The 13,626-nt window shown below is 48.3% G+C and overlaps 1 protein-coding gene across 1 annotated transcript; it reads right to left on the bottom strand.

Annotated features, from left to right (window-relative positions):
* Window positions 1-1,398: 1,398 nt before the first annotated feature.
* Window positions 1,399-12,509, bottom strand: CD22 (CD22 molecule). The gene is made up of 12 exons (XM_054588858.1): window positions 12,466-12,509; window positions 10,319-10,374; window positions 9,696-10,076; window positions 8,426-8,734; window positions 5,192-5,449; window positions 4,732-4,995; window positions 4,395-4,658; window positions 3,017-3,113; window positions 2,752-2,827; window positions 2,439-2,563; window positions 1,937-2,021; window positions 1,399-1,651 (listed from the first exon to the last, which is right to left on the bottom strand). The coding sequence occupies exons 2-12, from the start codon at window positions 10,350-10,352 to the stop codon at window positions 1,520-1,522; spliced, it is 2,025 nt and encodes a 674-aa protein (XP_054444833.1). The 5' UTR covers window positions 10,353-10,374; window positions 12,466-12,509; the 3' UTR covers window positions 1,399-1,519.
* Between the last annotated feature and the right edge of the window lie 1,117 nt (window positions 12,510-13,626).

Genomic DNA, 13,626 nt, shown 5'->3' with positions numbered 1-13,626 from the left:
GTTCTGCATAATTCTGAGGATGACCAGAAACTCTTCTTCCCTTTGAGAGCTTTCAGCATTGAGCAGACTGGAAAAGGGGCAGGAAGAAAAGGCAGCACTTTTGAAGCACCTACCATAGGCCAGGAATTTTGCGGTCCTCTTCTTGCTGATTGATTAGCCACACATCCCTCACCCTAAGGTGAATGGGCATTTGCTTGTTGGCAGAAGCAGGAGAATGGGTGGGGAGAGATCAAACCTAAGAAGTGAAAGGGAAGCTGGAAGGACCTAACTGGGAAGTCGTAATGAGTGAACATCACAGGGAGCTGGGGGTGGGGGGCGGTGCCAGTGGAAGGTAGAAAACCTGTGAGGTTTCTCAAGGCAGCTGTGGATTGTAAGTCACTTTTGAGAACAGCTGAGTAATGAATTGGCTTGCCCTTTTTACATTCTTCAAGAGTTGCAAATAAGATGGGAATTTGGTTTGGGGGACTTTTGGCTTTTGGGTGAGGCTTCTTATAATGAGACTCCAGCAATGTTAGGTTATACATCATTTCTTTTCTTGAACTTGCACAATAGGCATCTCCACTTTACAGAGGAAGCAACTGAGGCTCAGATAAGCTGGTGATCTTTGCCCACAGTGGTTCAGTTAGTTAAATAGAAGAGGCTGACTCAGACTCAGACCCAGAGCATGCTTTGCAACAAGATAACAGGCTCATCAGTCTGAGGATTTGATCGTGAAACTACCTTGACTCCTATCCTTTATCCCCAAGCCCCATCCATGATGCCTTCCCCACGTCCCCGTGCTCCTCTGATTCTACAGACTGGAAACAGCTCACTGATCCCTTGAAGTAATATCTGAGCCATGTTTTATTGTGCAGCTCTGTGCTTGTTACATGTTTTCCACACTGGTGTCTATCTCAGACCACAAGGCCCCTGAGGGTCGGGCTGCAGCTGCATGATCCTCTCCATGGAATGCCTCGCAGACAACAGAGGAGAAACCAGCGCCAGGCAGTGCCTCTTTCTACCTCTTTTCTGCCCTTTTCCCTGGACTTTGCTCTAGAGGCAGAAATTAGGCATAAGGTTAGTGAGCAGAGCCATCAAAGTGGGGCAGGAGCGGAGTGTCAAGGGGATGGGGGAAGGATAGAAGAAAAACTTGTCACCAGCTGATCCCAGTAGGGATATAACCAGCCAAGGACGAGAAATAGGAGGGGGTGGGTGGTGACAGATGGCTGGGAAAGGGCAGAGGACTTTGACCAGTGCAGCCTAAATGTTTAGATGAGTTCCCTGGGAGGGAAGGAGAGTGGAGAAAAACCAGGGTCAGCCCTTTTGGATGGTTGGGGTAACGAATGCCAAGAAGAAAGACTGTCTCTGGGCCATGCCCAGAGTTCTCTGTACCAACTTGGGCACAGTAATTGTGTGTGTGTGTGTGTGTGTGTGTGTGTAGGCTATGTAACTTCCCAGCTGAACAGCAGGGGCTGCATGGGCCATGACTGCCCTGTCTCCTACAGCCCCTAGGCACCGCCACCTCAGCCAGTTTGACTCATTAGTGCTTGAGGGTCACGTATTCCACTCCCTCTTGTCTCAGAGGCCGCTCTCCAAGCCCCAAATGAACCAGCTCCGAGTAATGTATCCCTTCGTCTTCTGGAACATCTGGAGTCACATTCTCATAGTCGCCCTGAAAAACCCACATCACAGTCAGCTTGGCTTCATGGTCCCTATCCTCCTACCATCTTCTTTCTCTGCCACTCTCTCCTTGACTGCACTAGGAGATCAAGTGCCCAAGCAGGGGTACTCTGGTCCAGACACTGGCAGCCATTGCCATCTCTGACGGGGAGGTGCCTTCCCTGTGTCTGAGCAACCTCTCCACTGCCCAGCCTTTGACACCACTGAGCCCACCCAAGTCTCCCCGTCCAGGACCAGGTCCTCCACTCTCCCGCCTCCCACAGCCCTGCCCTCTTACCACTTGACGCTTCAGCACCACAGAGTAAGTGACCGTGTTGTCCCTGTTTAGGGAAGTTCTCTGAGCTTCTGGGGTTCCTGCCTCTCTGAAAGAGAGGGCAGATAGATGACTGCAAATGAAGCATTTCTCATGAACTCTCCCCCTTCTCTTAATTCCCCCAGACCCCAGGAGCACCCCATCCTCTCAGCCCTTTATGTATATGCCTAATGCTTGCAGTAGGAGCTAATGTGTCAAATGAGTGGGTGAATGTATGTGTCATGCCCTTAACTTTGGTGACAGAGATTGATCGTGGGCATACTTTCTTCTGGCTTGAAGGAACAGGTCTAATTCCTGAGACCATTACTTACTGAAGGGGGCAGTTTGTTGTGGAGCTGGAATGAGAAAATGCTTATATGTCGATGCCTGGCATGAGCTTGGCACAAAGATGGCAGGTGGGACATGGACTTTTTCCCCCCACAGCCCTCCCAGGGTGCAGCTGTCACCTCCCTGGTATCCTCCATACCCAATCCTTGATGTGTCAGCCTCGGCGAGAGGGAAATGCAGAGTAGCATAGCTGATGGCATCTTCCATCCCTGGGTTGTAGCAGCCCAGGGAGTGGGGGCCTTCAGAGGGGGGGGCTCTTCTAACCTGTGAGGGAGACAAGGTTTGAGCTCTCACCCCTCCTTCCCCCACCACAGCTCCCTTCCCCTGGCCACTGACAGCCTGGGCTTCTCCACAGTACTCTTTATTCCCTGGCCTCCACGCCCCTCCTTTTCATTTTGTTTCCTTGCTTGACTTCAAGGCATACCCTGCACTTTATCTTTCTTCCACCCTACCTTTCTATTCCTCACGAAGAAGCTCTGTGCGCTGGAGTTTTCCTGAAGCTCTTGCTGGCTCCGAATCTTCTTCCAGCTAAGAAATAAAGGTCTGCTCAGTGAGGATCAAGGGCATGGGGGCAAGACTCTGTGCAATGGGCAAGCTGGGGTTTGCAGGACGGAGTCACTGGAGTCACTCCCTGGAATTGGCTGAGGGAGAGAGGAGGAAGAGGAGGGGAAGAGGGAGAAGCGGGGGAAGGGGAGGAGGGCAGTGTGAAGCGCTCACCTTCGCTGAAGCTTGACTCCCAAGAGTGGCAGGAGGAGGATGGCCAGGCAGATTCCCATTCCCAGGGCCACTTGCTTGCTGATGGTCTCCGGACTATCTGGTGGAGAAAGGAGTACCATCCATTGATGCCACTGGCTCAGCCAGATACCAGACCACTCTGCCCTGACATTCACCTCGAGGGCATCCCCGACTTCTCTCTGTAGAGCTGTGTCCTTTTGCCTGTATGATTTCCACCGGTGGGGACATGACACAGACAAAGAGGGAGAAGCCAGTCTTTGCCCTGTGGACCTGCTTTTAGGAGGATAGTGCTTTCTCATGAGGAGCTCCTCCTTTGTGATGGGCAGGGGCATCTCATAAATGAGTACAACTGCTTCAGAGGGCACTTTGGCCATACTATTAGAACTTCAAATCACTGTCCTTTCACCCAGCAATTTTGTATAGGAATTTATCCTGCAACTCTCCTTGCAGGGGTGCCCCAAGCAAGAGGGTATACACGCCTTGAGGAGGGTACTGGGTAGTGAGTTAAGCAACACCCATACACTAGAATATAGCGCAGCCCTTAGGAGGAAAAAGGCCAGTTTCCGGGGTGTCTGCAAAGTGGGAGACCCAGGAAACATTTTTTTATACAATATATTACATTTCAAAGTCAGGTGCTCAAGCTATTTTCCTTTAGTGTCCAACTTTGCAGACAATGATCCTCTAATTTTAAAATCATGGCTCCAAACAATAATCTGAAAAACTATAACAAATAAATTAATACATTCCCTATGTTTCCAAGCTCTTTAGACACCTTGTATATGCACTCTCCAAGTGATGTTATTACATGGAAAAGAAGGAAGTTCAGGGCAAAGTGTGAGCCCTGCCACCATTTGCATAATGAAAGGTGTGTAGATACAGATGCATATTGCGCAAGTAAAGAATTCTCTGAGGAGATGTAAACACTATCCAACAGTGAAGACTTAGGGGAAGGGTAGAGTTTTCAGGGGGAAAGAAAGGAGAGGTGTCTGTATTTCTACCATTTGCTCTTTCATGCTGTTTTAATCTTTTACTATGTACTTGTAAAATGTTTTTTTAAAAAAACACATAATTTTCAAAAGATAAAACAAGGGTGATACAGATAGTGACAGAGGGAGGGACCCAGTAGGAACTCAAGGGCACATGGAAGGTAGAAACAGACTGAGAGGGAAACCTCCTGGAAAAAGTCGAGAGAGACTGGGCAGGAAGGAGGGAAGACTGGTGAGCCATGTGGAGGAAGGGTGTGCCTTTGAGCATACAGGCAGGGCTGGGACGGGGGATGGAGGGAATAAGGGGTAGGTGGTCTGGGATGCACAGCCTTGGGGCAGAGCCACAGGGGTGATCAAGAGGGAAGGGGACTTACAGTAGATAGTGAGGATTCTGGGGGGTGACTGGTCCCTGCCTAGTCGGTTGGCCCCCTGGCACCAATAGGCGCCTGAGTGCTGGACCTTCACAGGATCCAGTCTCAGTGTCTGATCATCATGGTGAAGGTTTTGGTTATTCCAGTCAAACCAGGTGTACCGGGAGATGGGAGGGTCGGCATCACCCTCACACGTCAGTACTGCCTTCTTCCCCTCCATCACACTGTCTTTAGGGCTAATGGACACCCGCAGCCTCCTAGGTGCATCTGCAAGGAGAAGCAAAGTGAGGATCCAGGTAGCCAGATTCTCTCCTATTAGTCTCCAGGTCTAGCCACTCACACAGTACGTGGAGCTTCAATGCCTCAGACATGCTCTGTCCTATGGAGTTGTTGACCAAGCAGTTGTAATTTCCAGCATCTTCTGGAGAGATGGAATCAAAGTGCAGATCTTTTCCTTCCTTCAGAAAGATTCCATTTTTCTTCCAGAAGAAGTGGACATCGGTGGGGTGGCTATGTGAGAAGTCACATCGGAGGACGACTGAGAGCCCAGAGTGAATCTCAGAACGAGGGCTAATCAGCTGGACCTTGACACCTCTGGGGGCATCTGGAAAGCAAGGGCCTCAGTCTGACCTCTTGGGTCCCATTCCTTCTTCCTCTCCCCAGGACTTCCTCTCTCCTTGGTGCTGACTCTCATCCCTCGATTCCCTGTGAGGATTCTGGTCCAGGTTCCAGTCTCCTCACCCTTAAAGCCCAGTATCTCACCTTGCCACCTCCCAGATGCCCCTGCCTAGGCCACTCACACTGGACATGCAGGTTGACAGTGGGAGACCATGAACACCACTGGTTACAGGCTGCACAGGAAAATTGACTGGCATCCCAGGCAACTTTTTGAATCATCAGCACCCCAGGCATTATCTCTTTCCAGGAGCCTTGGGATCGCCATTCATATCTGGTAACACTAGGGTTACTGGAAGTGTAGTTACAGAACAGGGTCACATTGTCTCCTTCTCGAATTGGTGTGGGGTTTTGAATCATCATGGTTACATTCTTGGGGGAATCTGGGAGAAAAAGAGAGAAACGTGTGAGGAAAAGTCAGCTGCTCATAATACCTGTTCCTTTCCACTTCCTCTTTTCCCTCTACCTGTCCCCTGCACCTGTACAGTTCCTAAATTAACCACAGGAAGGCTCACACTTCCCTCTTGCATCCATATGAGGAAAGAGACCTTGCCCTTCCCATTTGGCCTAGCTGTGGTTAGAGGAGGAATGGTGCATCAGCTAGGAGCACAGCTCTGGCAGAGAACATGTGGCGCTGCTTGTGGTTTTCACAAGGGTCTGGGGCACATGGCCAGATGGCTGCAGCATGAGTGGTGGTGGTGGTGGCAATAATAATAATAATAATAATGATAGTGATAATAATGCACAGCTGTGGAGCCAGACTGCCAGGCCCTGCCACTTAGAGCTGTGTGATCATGAGCTGAAAGTCACAGTTTACTCATCTGTCAAATGGGGTCCTAAGAGTATCTAACCCCATAGAATTGTTGCCAGAAGAAAAGAAGATGATGTCCTTAGAGCACTGTAGTAAACACTCAATAAACATCAATGCTACTGCTTCTATCATATAGCAGCCTGTCTAGATGTTCAAGATTGGCGCATATTTGGCCCAGAAAATGGTGTTCCAGGGTCCAAGGATGAAAACTATGAATTCTCTTTGTCCTGAGCTCAACTCAGTGATAAGGCTCACAGAGTCTGATGATGGAGAGGTAATGACACATTTAACCTCATTTCTCCTCAAAGCTTCAGGAACCCTTCTGGGACTCAGCCACTGCTTAGTGATGCCAATTCTCTGTGTCCTTCATGGGACCCTAACATTGTGCAGCTTATTCATTCAGCAAACATCTACTAAGCACCTACCACCAGTCAGGCCTTATTTTGGTGCGGAGAATACAATTGTGAACAGCAGCAGAACGCCCACCCCAAGAAGATTACATGTCAGGAGACCCTGGATTTTGTTTGATGCCCATTCTGGGCTCAGGACCCAGAAATCCCCTCCACTCATTTGCCTTCCTCCTGCACCCACTTCCATCTTCTCCCTCTAGAACCCACAGGCTCTGTAGCTACTCACATTGTACATCCAACTCAGCTGCTTGGCCAGCTTTCCCCAGACCAAGACTGTTTTCTGCCACACAGGAATAATTCCCAGCTTGCCCGAGGCGGACATCTGGGATCTGGAGGGTCTTGACTGTTGTTCTTGACACTTCAATCTTATTCCAATACCAGGTATAGTTTGTTGGAGGAGGATAGGCCTGTGATATACAAGTCAAACTTACTGGATTTCCCTCCTTAGTTGGTGAGATGGTGATTTGAACTGTGGAAGGTTCTGGAGCATCTGGAAAAAGGGGCAGAGGCAAGAGGGGGAGGTGAGCCGAGGCCTCTCCTGCTGACCTCTCAGGGGCCTTGGTTCCACCCCTCTAACTCCCTGCCTGCCCTTCCACAGCTCCCAGGAGGCTCACAGCGCACTTTGAGGACCACTTCTAAGTTTGTTGAGCCTATAGCATTCCAGGCGTTACAGCAGTACTTTCCACTCATCTGCCTGGTCACTTGGGACAGAGTTAGTGTGAGTGTCTCCTGCTCCCTGTGCAGCATGTGCCCACTCAGAGGCTCTCCATATTTGAACCAGGACACATTCAAGTACTGTGGGTTGCTGCTGATGATCTGGCACTTCATGGTCACAGAAACCTTCTCTGTCACAGTGGCTTCTCCATGATCCATCACCATCACAAATCCCTCCTCTGTTACAATGGCTTCTCCAGGACTCGCCATGGTCACAGATTCCCTCTTTGTTACAATGGCTTCTCCAGGACTGAACATGATCCTCAACTTTGGGGTGTCTGGAGGAGGAGAGGGACAGTGGGGGAGAGGGATAGAGAATTCTCAGAGGGTGTAAAGTGGTGAGAAGTTAGTTGCCCAGCTTTTCTCCCGTTAAAGCAGTGGCCTGCATGGAGCATGCGAGGTGTGCAGCCACTCACTGTTGCCGTTGTCAACAAGTGAAGGGTGGCAACTGTCAACACCTCCCACCCCTGCTTCTGCTCTTCCCACCGCAAGTTCCCAAAGGTTTGGTCTCCACCAGCAGCCAGCAGCATTCTTAACATTGTCAACCAGACCTTGCCTCTCTCTTGCTTGAAAAAATTCAGTGGAGTCCTCACTGAGAATAAAACCCAAAACCCTGACTGTTGCCCACAAGCTCAAGAGCCCCGGTTTCTCTCAACCATCCCGTCCTATACTGAGCCCCTCAGACATGGTCCTGGGGCTCTGTGGCCCCTTTCTTGGCACAGAAACACCAAGTTCCTACCTTAAGAATTTCCTCTTCTTGGAATGTTCTTGAAATTATCTGCCTACCTCAGTCCCTCCCTTCACTCAAATTTCGGCTCAAGTTCACCTGCCTCACAGAAATCTCCATCTCTTACTTCCTCTGCCCAAAACTTGCTTTATTTTTTTTTCTTAATACACTTAGCACTAATTACTCTTATGTTCTCTATTTCTTTATTGATGTCTTTATTGCTTGTCTTTCCCACTGCAATGCTAGCTCCACATGGGCAAGAATTTTGCTCACTGCCATCTCCCCAGCAACCGTAATAAAGCCTCACACTTAGTAGATCTGCAAAAAATATCTAATGAATGAACAAATGAGGCACAAATAATCACATGGAAAAATTCCTCCCTTCTCTCCTCAAAGAAGAACAATAAAACCTAACAAGATGATCCCAAAATCATGTGATTAATTCTCATTGCTTGGGGATAGATTAAAATATTTTATTCTTTTAGACCAAAGCAGATGCTGAAATCAATCAGATTTCTGACAGTAGGGATGGTGGAGGAGTGAACCCAGCTATGTCAGGACCATCCCCAGCTTCAGGGACCCACAGACTGATTATGCTTCTTCCGTGGAGGTTCCTGCTACTCTGGGTGCTCACTGAGGTGTTGGGAGAAGAGGACAAGTCTCTCATCCTTCCCATAAGAGCATTGGAGAGACTCACGCTTCACATCTAGCTGCACTGTTTCCTCAGAGAGTAGCTCATCTGCGTTATCCTTCCAGAGCTGACAGGTCAGTTTCTTGCCATGGTTGGTCCAGTCTGGCTGGAATGTGAGCTGGTTCTGGGTAAAGACAGCCTTGGTGGTCAGGGAAATTGAGAGGAGAGAGGGAAAGCTATGTGATGACCCCTCCAGGGACCACTGCAATTTGATCTGGTACCCAAAGCAGGCAAAATCCAGCTGGCAGGTTAGAGTGACTTCCTTTAGCTCCTGGATGTTTGGAGGGAGCTGAATGCGAGGTCGGGGAGCTGTCTCTGCAAAAGAGTAAGAACCATAATGGCAGCCTGGGAGACAGAGGACTGCTGCATACCGGCCTCTTACATCTGGCTTTAGACGCTGTGCCCCAAATAACTCCTCAGGAACCCCTTCCCAGTCTATTTACCTCTCTCCGGCCTGCCTTTTTCTGCTGTGAATCACTTTTGCTCGGCTGCAGCACCACCCCCTCCCCACAGAAAGTCAAGTGTTGAACCTCCTTAGGATTTATATTTTATATTCTGTACTTATTTTATTGTCACTGTCAAATGTTTGCTTTCTAAATGTTTTCACAATTGCTCTCCATGTCACCCCTAAGTGAATTTCAACATGCAGTTTAGTTCAACATACATTTCTTAGCTTTGATGACAAGACTGCATTGTTTAATGACCTCAACACAGCATTGCTTTAGGGGGTTCCTTTAGTAGACAAGGACTGTGGGCAGCCAATCACAGCTTTCATGGGGCCGGGCCACCCTCAGACTGCAGGGTCTGAAGCCACACTTCTCACCCCAGGCACAGGGCTGCCTAGAACCACCCAGCTGAGAGAGGCTATGAAACAGATTGAGCACAGTACAGGCCCCAGAACTGTGTTTGATCCGCCTCTTGCATGTGTGTGTCGTTAGCCATGAAGAACCAATTAGAATTAAACGCCAACATTAACACACTACAAGATTTTACTCAAAATCTAAAGTTTTATCTCCTCTTGAAAAATCAGGTAACCTGCAATCCAGATTACAGAACAGGCAGAAACTGAGTGGCAGGTGGGATGCTTAAGAAGGAACAAGGGCTCATGCTCCAGCTTGGGAACAGCCCCATGTCTGTGCTGCCTGAGTCGCCCACTGGCACCCCTGCCTGGCCTTTGCAGGCAATTCTCTTTTGGGGCCCCTGTCCCAGGAGTTGTGTTTCCCACTTCCCTCCTTGCCCGTGCCCGAGCAGAGGGCCCCGTCCCCCAGGGCCTTACTAGAGATGTTGAGGGCTATTGTCTCCATCCATCTGTCCTTCCCCGACGTCACCCTCAGCCCCAGCATGCCGTTGTCTTGGGCATTGACTGTGTGGATGTTTAGGGTGCAGTTGGATTTGTCGTCTCCCAGGAATTGCACTCTTTTCTGAGGGTCAGATGTCCCTGACTTTTTCTTTACATAGAGGACTGTCCCATTGAAGTCCTTGGCCTTGGTATCATACTTATGATTGTGGTACACAGTCAGGTTATCCAGGAGCTTTCCATCCCCTGGGATTTTGTAGCTGCAGGGAATCCAGACGCAGGTCCCCTCCCAGGCGTAAAGGGTCTTCGGGAGCTCAAACATCCAGTTTTGTGAGTCAGAGAAAGCCAGGTATTCTGGAACTCACCACAGTGATCAGAAAGCATTATTGAGGGGCATGGAGAGCTTTCAGAGGAGTAAAGAATCCCCTCTAAAAAAGAGAGACACACACAAAGAGAGCAAGACACAAAGAAAGAAGCATACATACACATGTGTTCACTGCCCACCCTACCCCACATTTACTCTTTTCTGCCCCAGATCTTTCCTTCTTCTCCAGCTCCAGTCACCCCAGAACCTAAGTACCAGCCCAGGCCACAGTCCTTACCGAGGAGCAGGAGCAAGGGGCTGAGGAGATGCATGGTGTTGTGTCTAGGCGAGGGCCTGGGGTGGAAAGAGTATGTCTTTGAGGCATCCGGTCACTTACTTCCTCCAGACAGCTTTTCTGGCTCATCCACTGAGCTCTAACCCCTTGTCCTCAATCCCTGGAAGCCCATGTCTTGTTGTATGGTGGGGTGTGGGCTTCTGGATGAACATGGGACCTTCTCTGGATATGCTATGCCTCTCCCATCAGCCCAAGAACGCTGTTGAGCTAGCCTCTCTCTTTTTCCGTTACTCCTTCCTTTCTTCCATCCATCCATCCATCCATCCATCCATCCATCCATCCATCATTGCACAAACTTCCTGACCAGCGCTCAAGCTTTGAGTAGCACCAGACGACTGAGTACCAAAAGTGCCAGACCCTGGAAAACTTGAGGCTCACTTTGGGGCAACCAGTAAAGGTTTTTACATAGGAGAGAGACATGGCCAAAACTTGATTTTAAAGACCAGGAGAAAAATAGCTTTAAAACCAATAATTAAGTATGATATCAGGAGAGCATATAACAGGGTCTGAAAGGACTTAGGAGAATGTGGTCCCTCTCAGATGTCCCCAGGGACTGAGTAGAAAACATAAATCCACCAGGTGGAGACAAAGGTCATGGGTCATGCCTTGTGTAAAGGGGATGGCTATCTCAGTTCGAGGCAATTATTGCCAAGTGGGAATGTAGGCTTATCACTGCCTGATCTCCCTCTGTTTTAAGAGAAGTAAGAAGCCAGATTGCCATGTGAAATGTCCTGCTTTAAAAAAAAAAAACAAACAAGCATGGTGTTGGTCAAACAAAACCTGTCTGTGGACTAGAGGCAGTCCAAGGGCTGCCAATGTGCAACTGTTTCCTCTCTCTCTCTCTCTCTCTCTCTCTCCATCTCTCTCTCTGCAGTGAACTGACCTGCCACCTTACTATATTCTTTACAAAGTTACATTTACATAAAGTTAAATTTAAGTCCCAATTTGCATGGCTGTGCCCTCAGTGCCAATCCCCAGGGAGCCAGGCAGGATGTGTTCATAGAGTGTGTCTCCGTTCTCAGCACAAATCCGTGCCCCTCCCACCCACCCAGCCAACATTTCCCACACATTGACTCCTCCACCCACCCACCCACCGGCTTTGTGGCTTCTGCCCAAGTCTGTTAGTATCCAGTACCTGGGATGGGGAAGCTAAGCTGCTTGCTGAAAGCAGGAAGGGGTCTGTTGCTAGGCTTAGTGGCAGTAAGGAGTAAGGCTTAGGGGTCAGAACTGGGTTAGTCTCTTTAAGCAGAGTTGATAACCAGCTCTGTAGGTGCTAACAGTGTTACACATAAAAAAGTCTTCAAGGTCAGATCCATTTGAGAGAAGCTGATTTTTAAAAAGTAAAATAGGATTATTTACTGCAGGTCTTTTCAAACCCTTCAAGCACAGTGTGTGTGTATGTTGTACATCTCCCAGCATGATTGTTAGAGCACACTTCTTTAGCCATGGAAACTACTTTATGTTTTCCATGAAAATCTTGGCAGGGTTGCAGGGTCAGTGTTTTGAGAGATGCACTTTGGATACCCTTTGAGTTGTTACAAGATCAGTGGCAAGAGCCAACTTCCATGCCCCAAGGCAAAGACTAGCCTCCGGTAGCTGGGCCATTGCACCCCTAGCTGCCACCAGCCACCAGCCATGCCCTCACTGAGAACTGGCTTAAGAATTCCAGGATGAGTGGCAGAGGAGCTGCGTGGTTACCCGAAGAAGCTCCAGAAAGTCTCTGGGGGCACAAGAAGTGGGCTCCAGGCCTGGAATCGAAAGACTGCTGGGGCTTGGTGGAACTTGGAAGCTAGGGACAGAAGACATTAGGTACAAAGACTCAGGACAAGGCTATACCATTCAGGACCTCAGAGCTAGCCTCCCTGAGTTTGTGCTTCCCTCTTGGGCATCTAGTGACCCATCCTGTTCTCAGAAGACTCACCAAGCCCAGCCGGGAGATGTTCAAAGATGGAGCTCTACAACCTGCTGTAACACAGCAAGAGAGGGTGGGGGTCCTCACTATACTACCAGCCCCAAGAACTGTGCCTGGCACGCAGTAGCTGCTCCATGCTTGCTTGCTGAATGCAAAAGAGAACAAAATAGTTTTTTACCTGTTTTCTGGTGTCTTCCCTCTTCAGAGATCCTGGAAGTATCTGAGAGTAAAAGGGGAAGCACAGTGAAGTCTGTTAACTGATGTTCACCCTCTTTGGCCACACCCCCTGCCCTTGTGTGGTTCTGAGGGTGACTAAGAGGTATGATGAGCTGGGGAGTGGAGAAACGAGGCAATGAAGGAGATACGGGCTTGGAGTCAGGAAGAGTGAAACACTTGAATATCTATGGTCAATTTTTTGTTTTAGTGTATGAATTTTCTACATCAGATGAGTTTCAGAGCAGACTCCTCCACAACTTCGCCTCTATCCAGACCTTAAAAGTGCTAATGACTCAATCCAAGCAGATGAGAACTGCCAGCCTGCTGTAAAAGGCACAAGTCAACTTGAAAGTGTTTGTCATTTAGTGTCACCATCCAATTTTTCTCATTCCCGGTACTTTCCCTCTGTAGGCTTAAAAAGTAAGGAATCTGACTACTGATGCTGATGTTTCAGCAACCCCCAAGGGTTGAGAAAGAGCACACAGATATCAAAAAGAAAGAAGATAATTTATGTGAAGTATTATTGAATGGGCAAATCTTGAAACTAAAACCTCACTACTTTTCTCAGGTGTGTAGTCTGTGGGTGTTTGAGACCAGAGCTAGGCAATAGGTAAAGCCATGCAAATCCTACAGATGATATGGGAAACTTCTGAGAAATCTTCACTCTGACACCATTACACTCTACAGACTGCTGGGCATTAAGAAGGAAATAGAGTGAAGGCCAAGTTCTCAAAAAGCAGTGATGTTCTGGGACGTACTAGGTATTTTCGCTGTAGCATCCTTGATGCAAGGATTTTTGCCACAAATATTTGTGCCACGTAACTAATTGGCCATAAGGCAATTTAGCTATAAAAAGATAAAATTATGAAAAATAAAAGAGGAATGTTAAAAATAAAATTAAACATAAAATTAAAAAGACTTTATTGGGAAATACAAAATATTTGAATACATTTAAAATGTGTGTAAATTCCTAGCAACACTGTACAAATAACTGACTTTATTTTGTATCTAAGCACTTGTCTTTGGTCTGTGGGAAATGTGGGTTCAATTCTGCACCCAAAAAGAGGGCTCTTGGCCTCTAATTTTACCCCAAATGTAGTATGGTTTCAAAAAATGAAACCAA

Source organism: Pteronotus mesoamericanus, unplaced genomic scaffold (assembly GCF_021234165.1).
Source record: "Pteronotus mesoamericanus isolate MK-2021 breed Mesoamerican mustached bat unplaced genomic scaffold, CSHL_Meso_final scaffold_165, whole genome shotgun sequence".
NCBI classification, from domain to species: Eukaryota; Metazoa; Chordata; class Mammalia; order Chiroptera; family Mormoopidae; genus Pteronotus; species Pteronotus mesoamericanus.
The sequence above is the reverse complement of the archived record's forward strand: the minus strand, read 5'-3'. Positions and strand labels throughout refer to the sequence as shown.

Coding starts and splice junctions, on each gene's coding strand:
- CD22 (XM_054588858.1), bottom strand. CDS start 10,352: ATGCATCTCCTCAGCCCCTTGCTCCTGCTCCTCG. Junction 8,735..9,695: donor AATAGCCCTCAACATCTCTA/GTAAGGCCCTGG, acceptor ACTCTTTTGCAG/AGACAGCTCCCCGACCTCGC. Junction 2,564..2,751: donor TCTTCGTGAGGAATAGAAAG/GTAGGGTGGAAG, acceptor TCTCCCTCACAG/GTTAGAAGAGCCCCCCCCTC.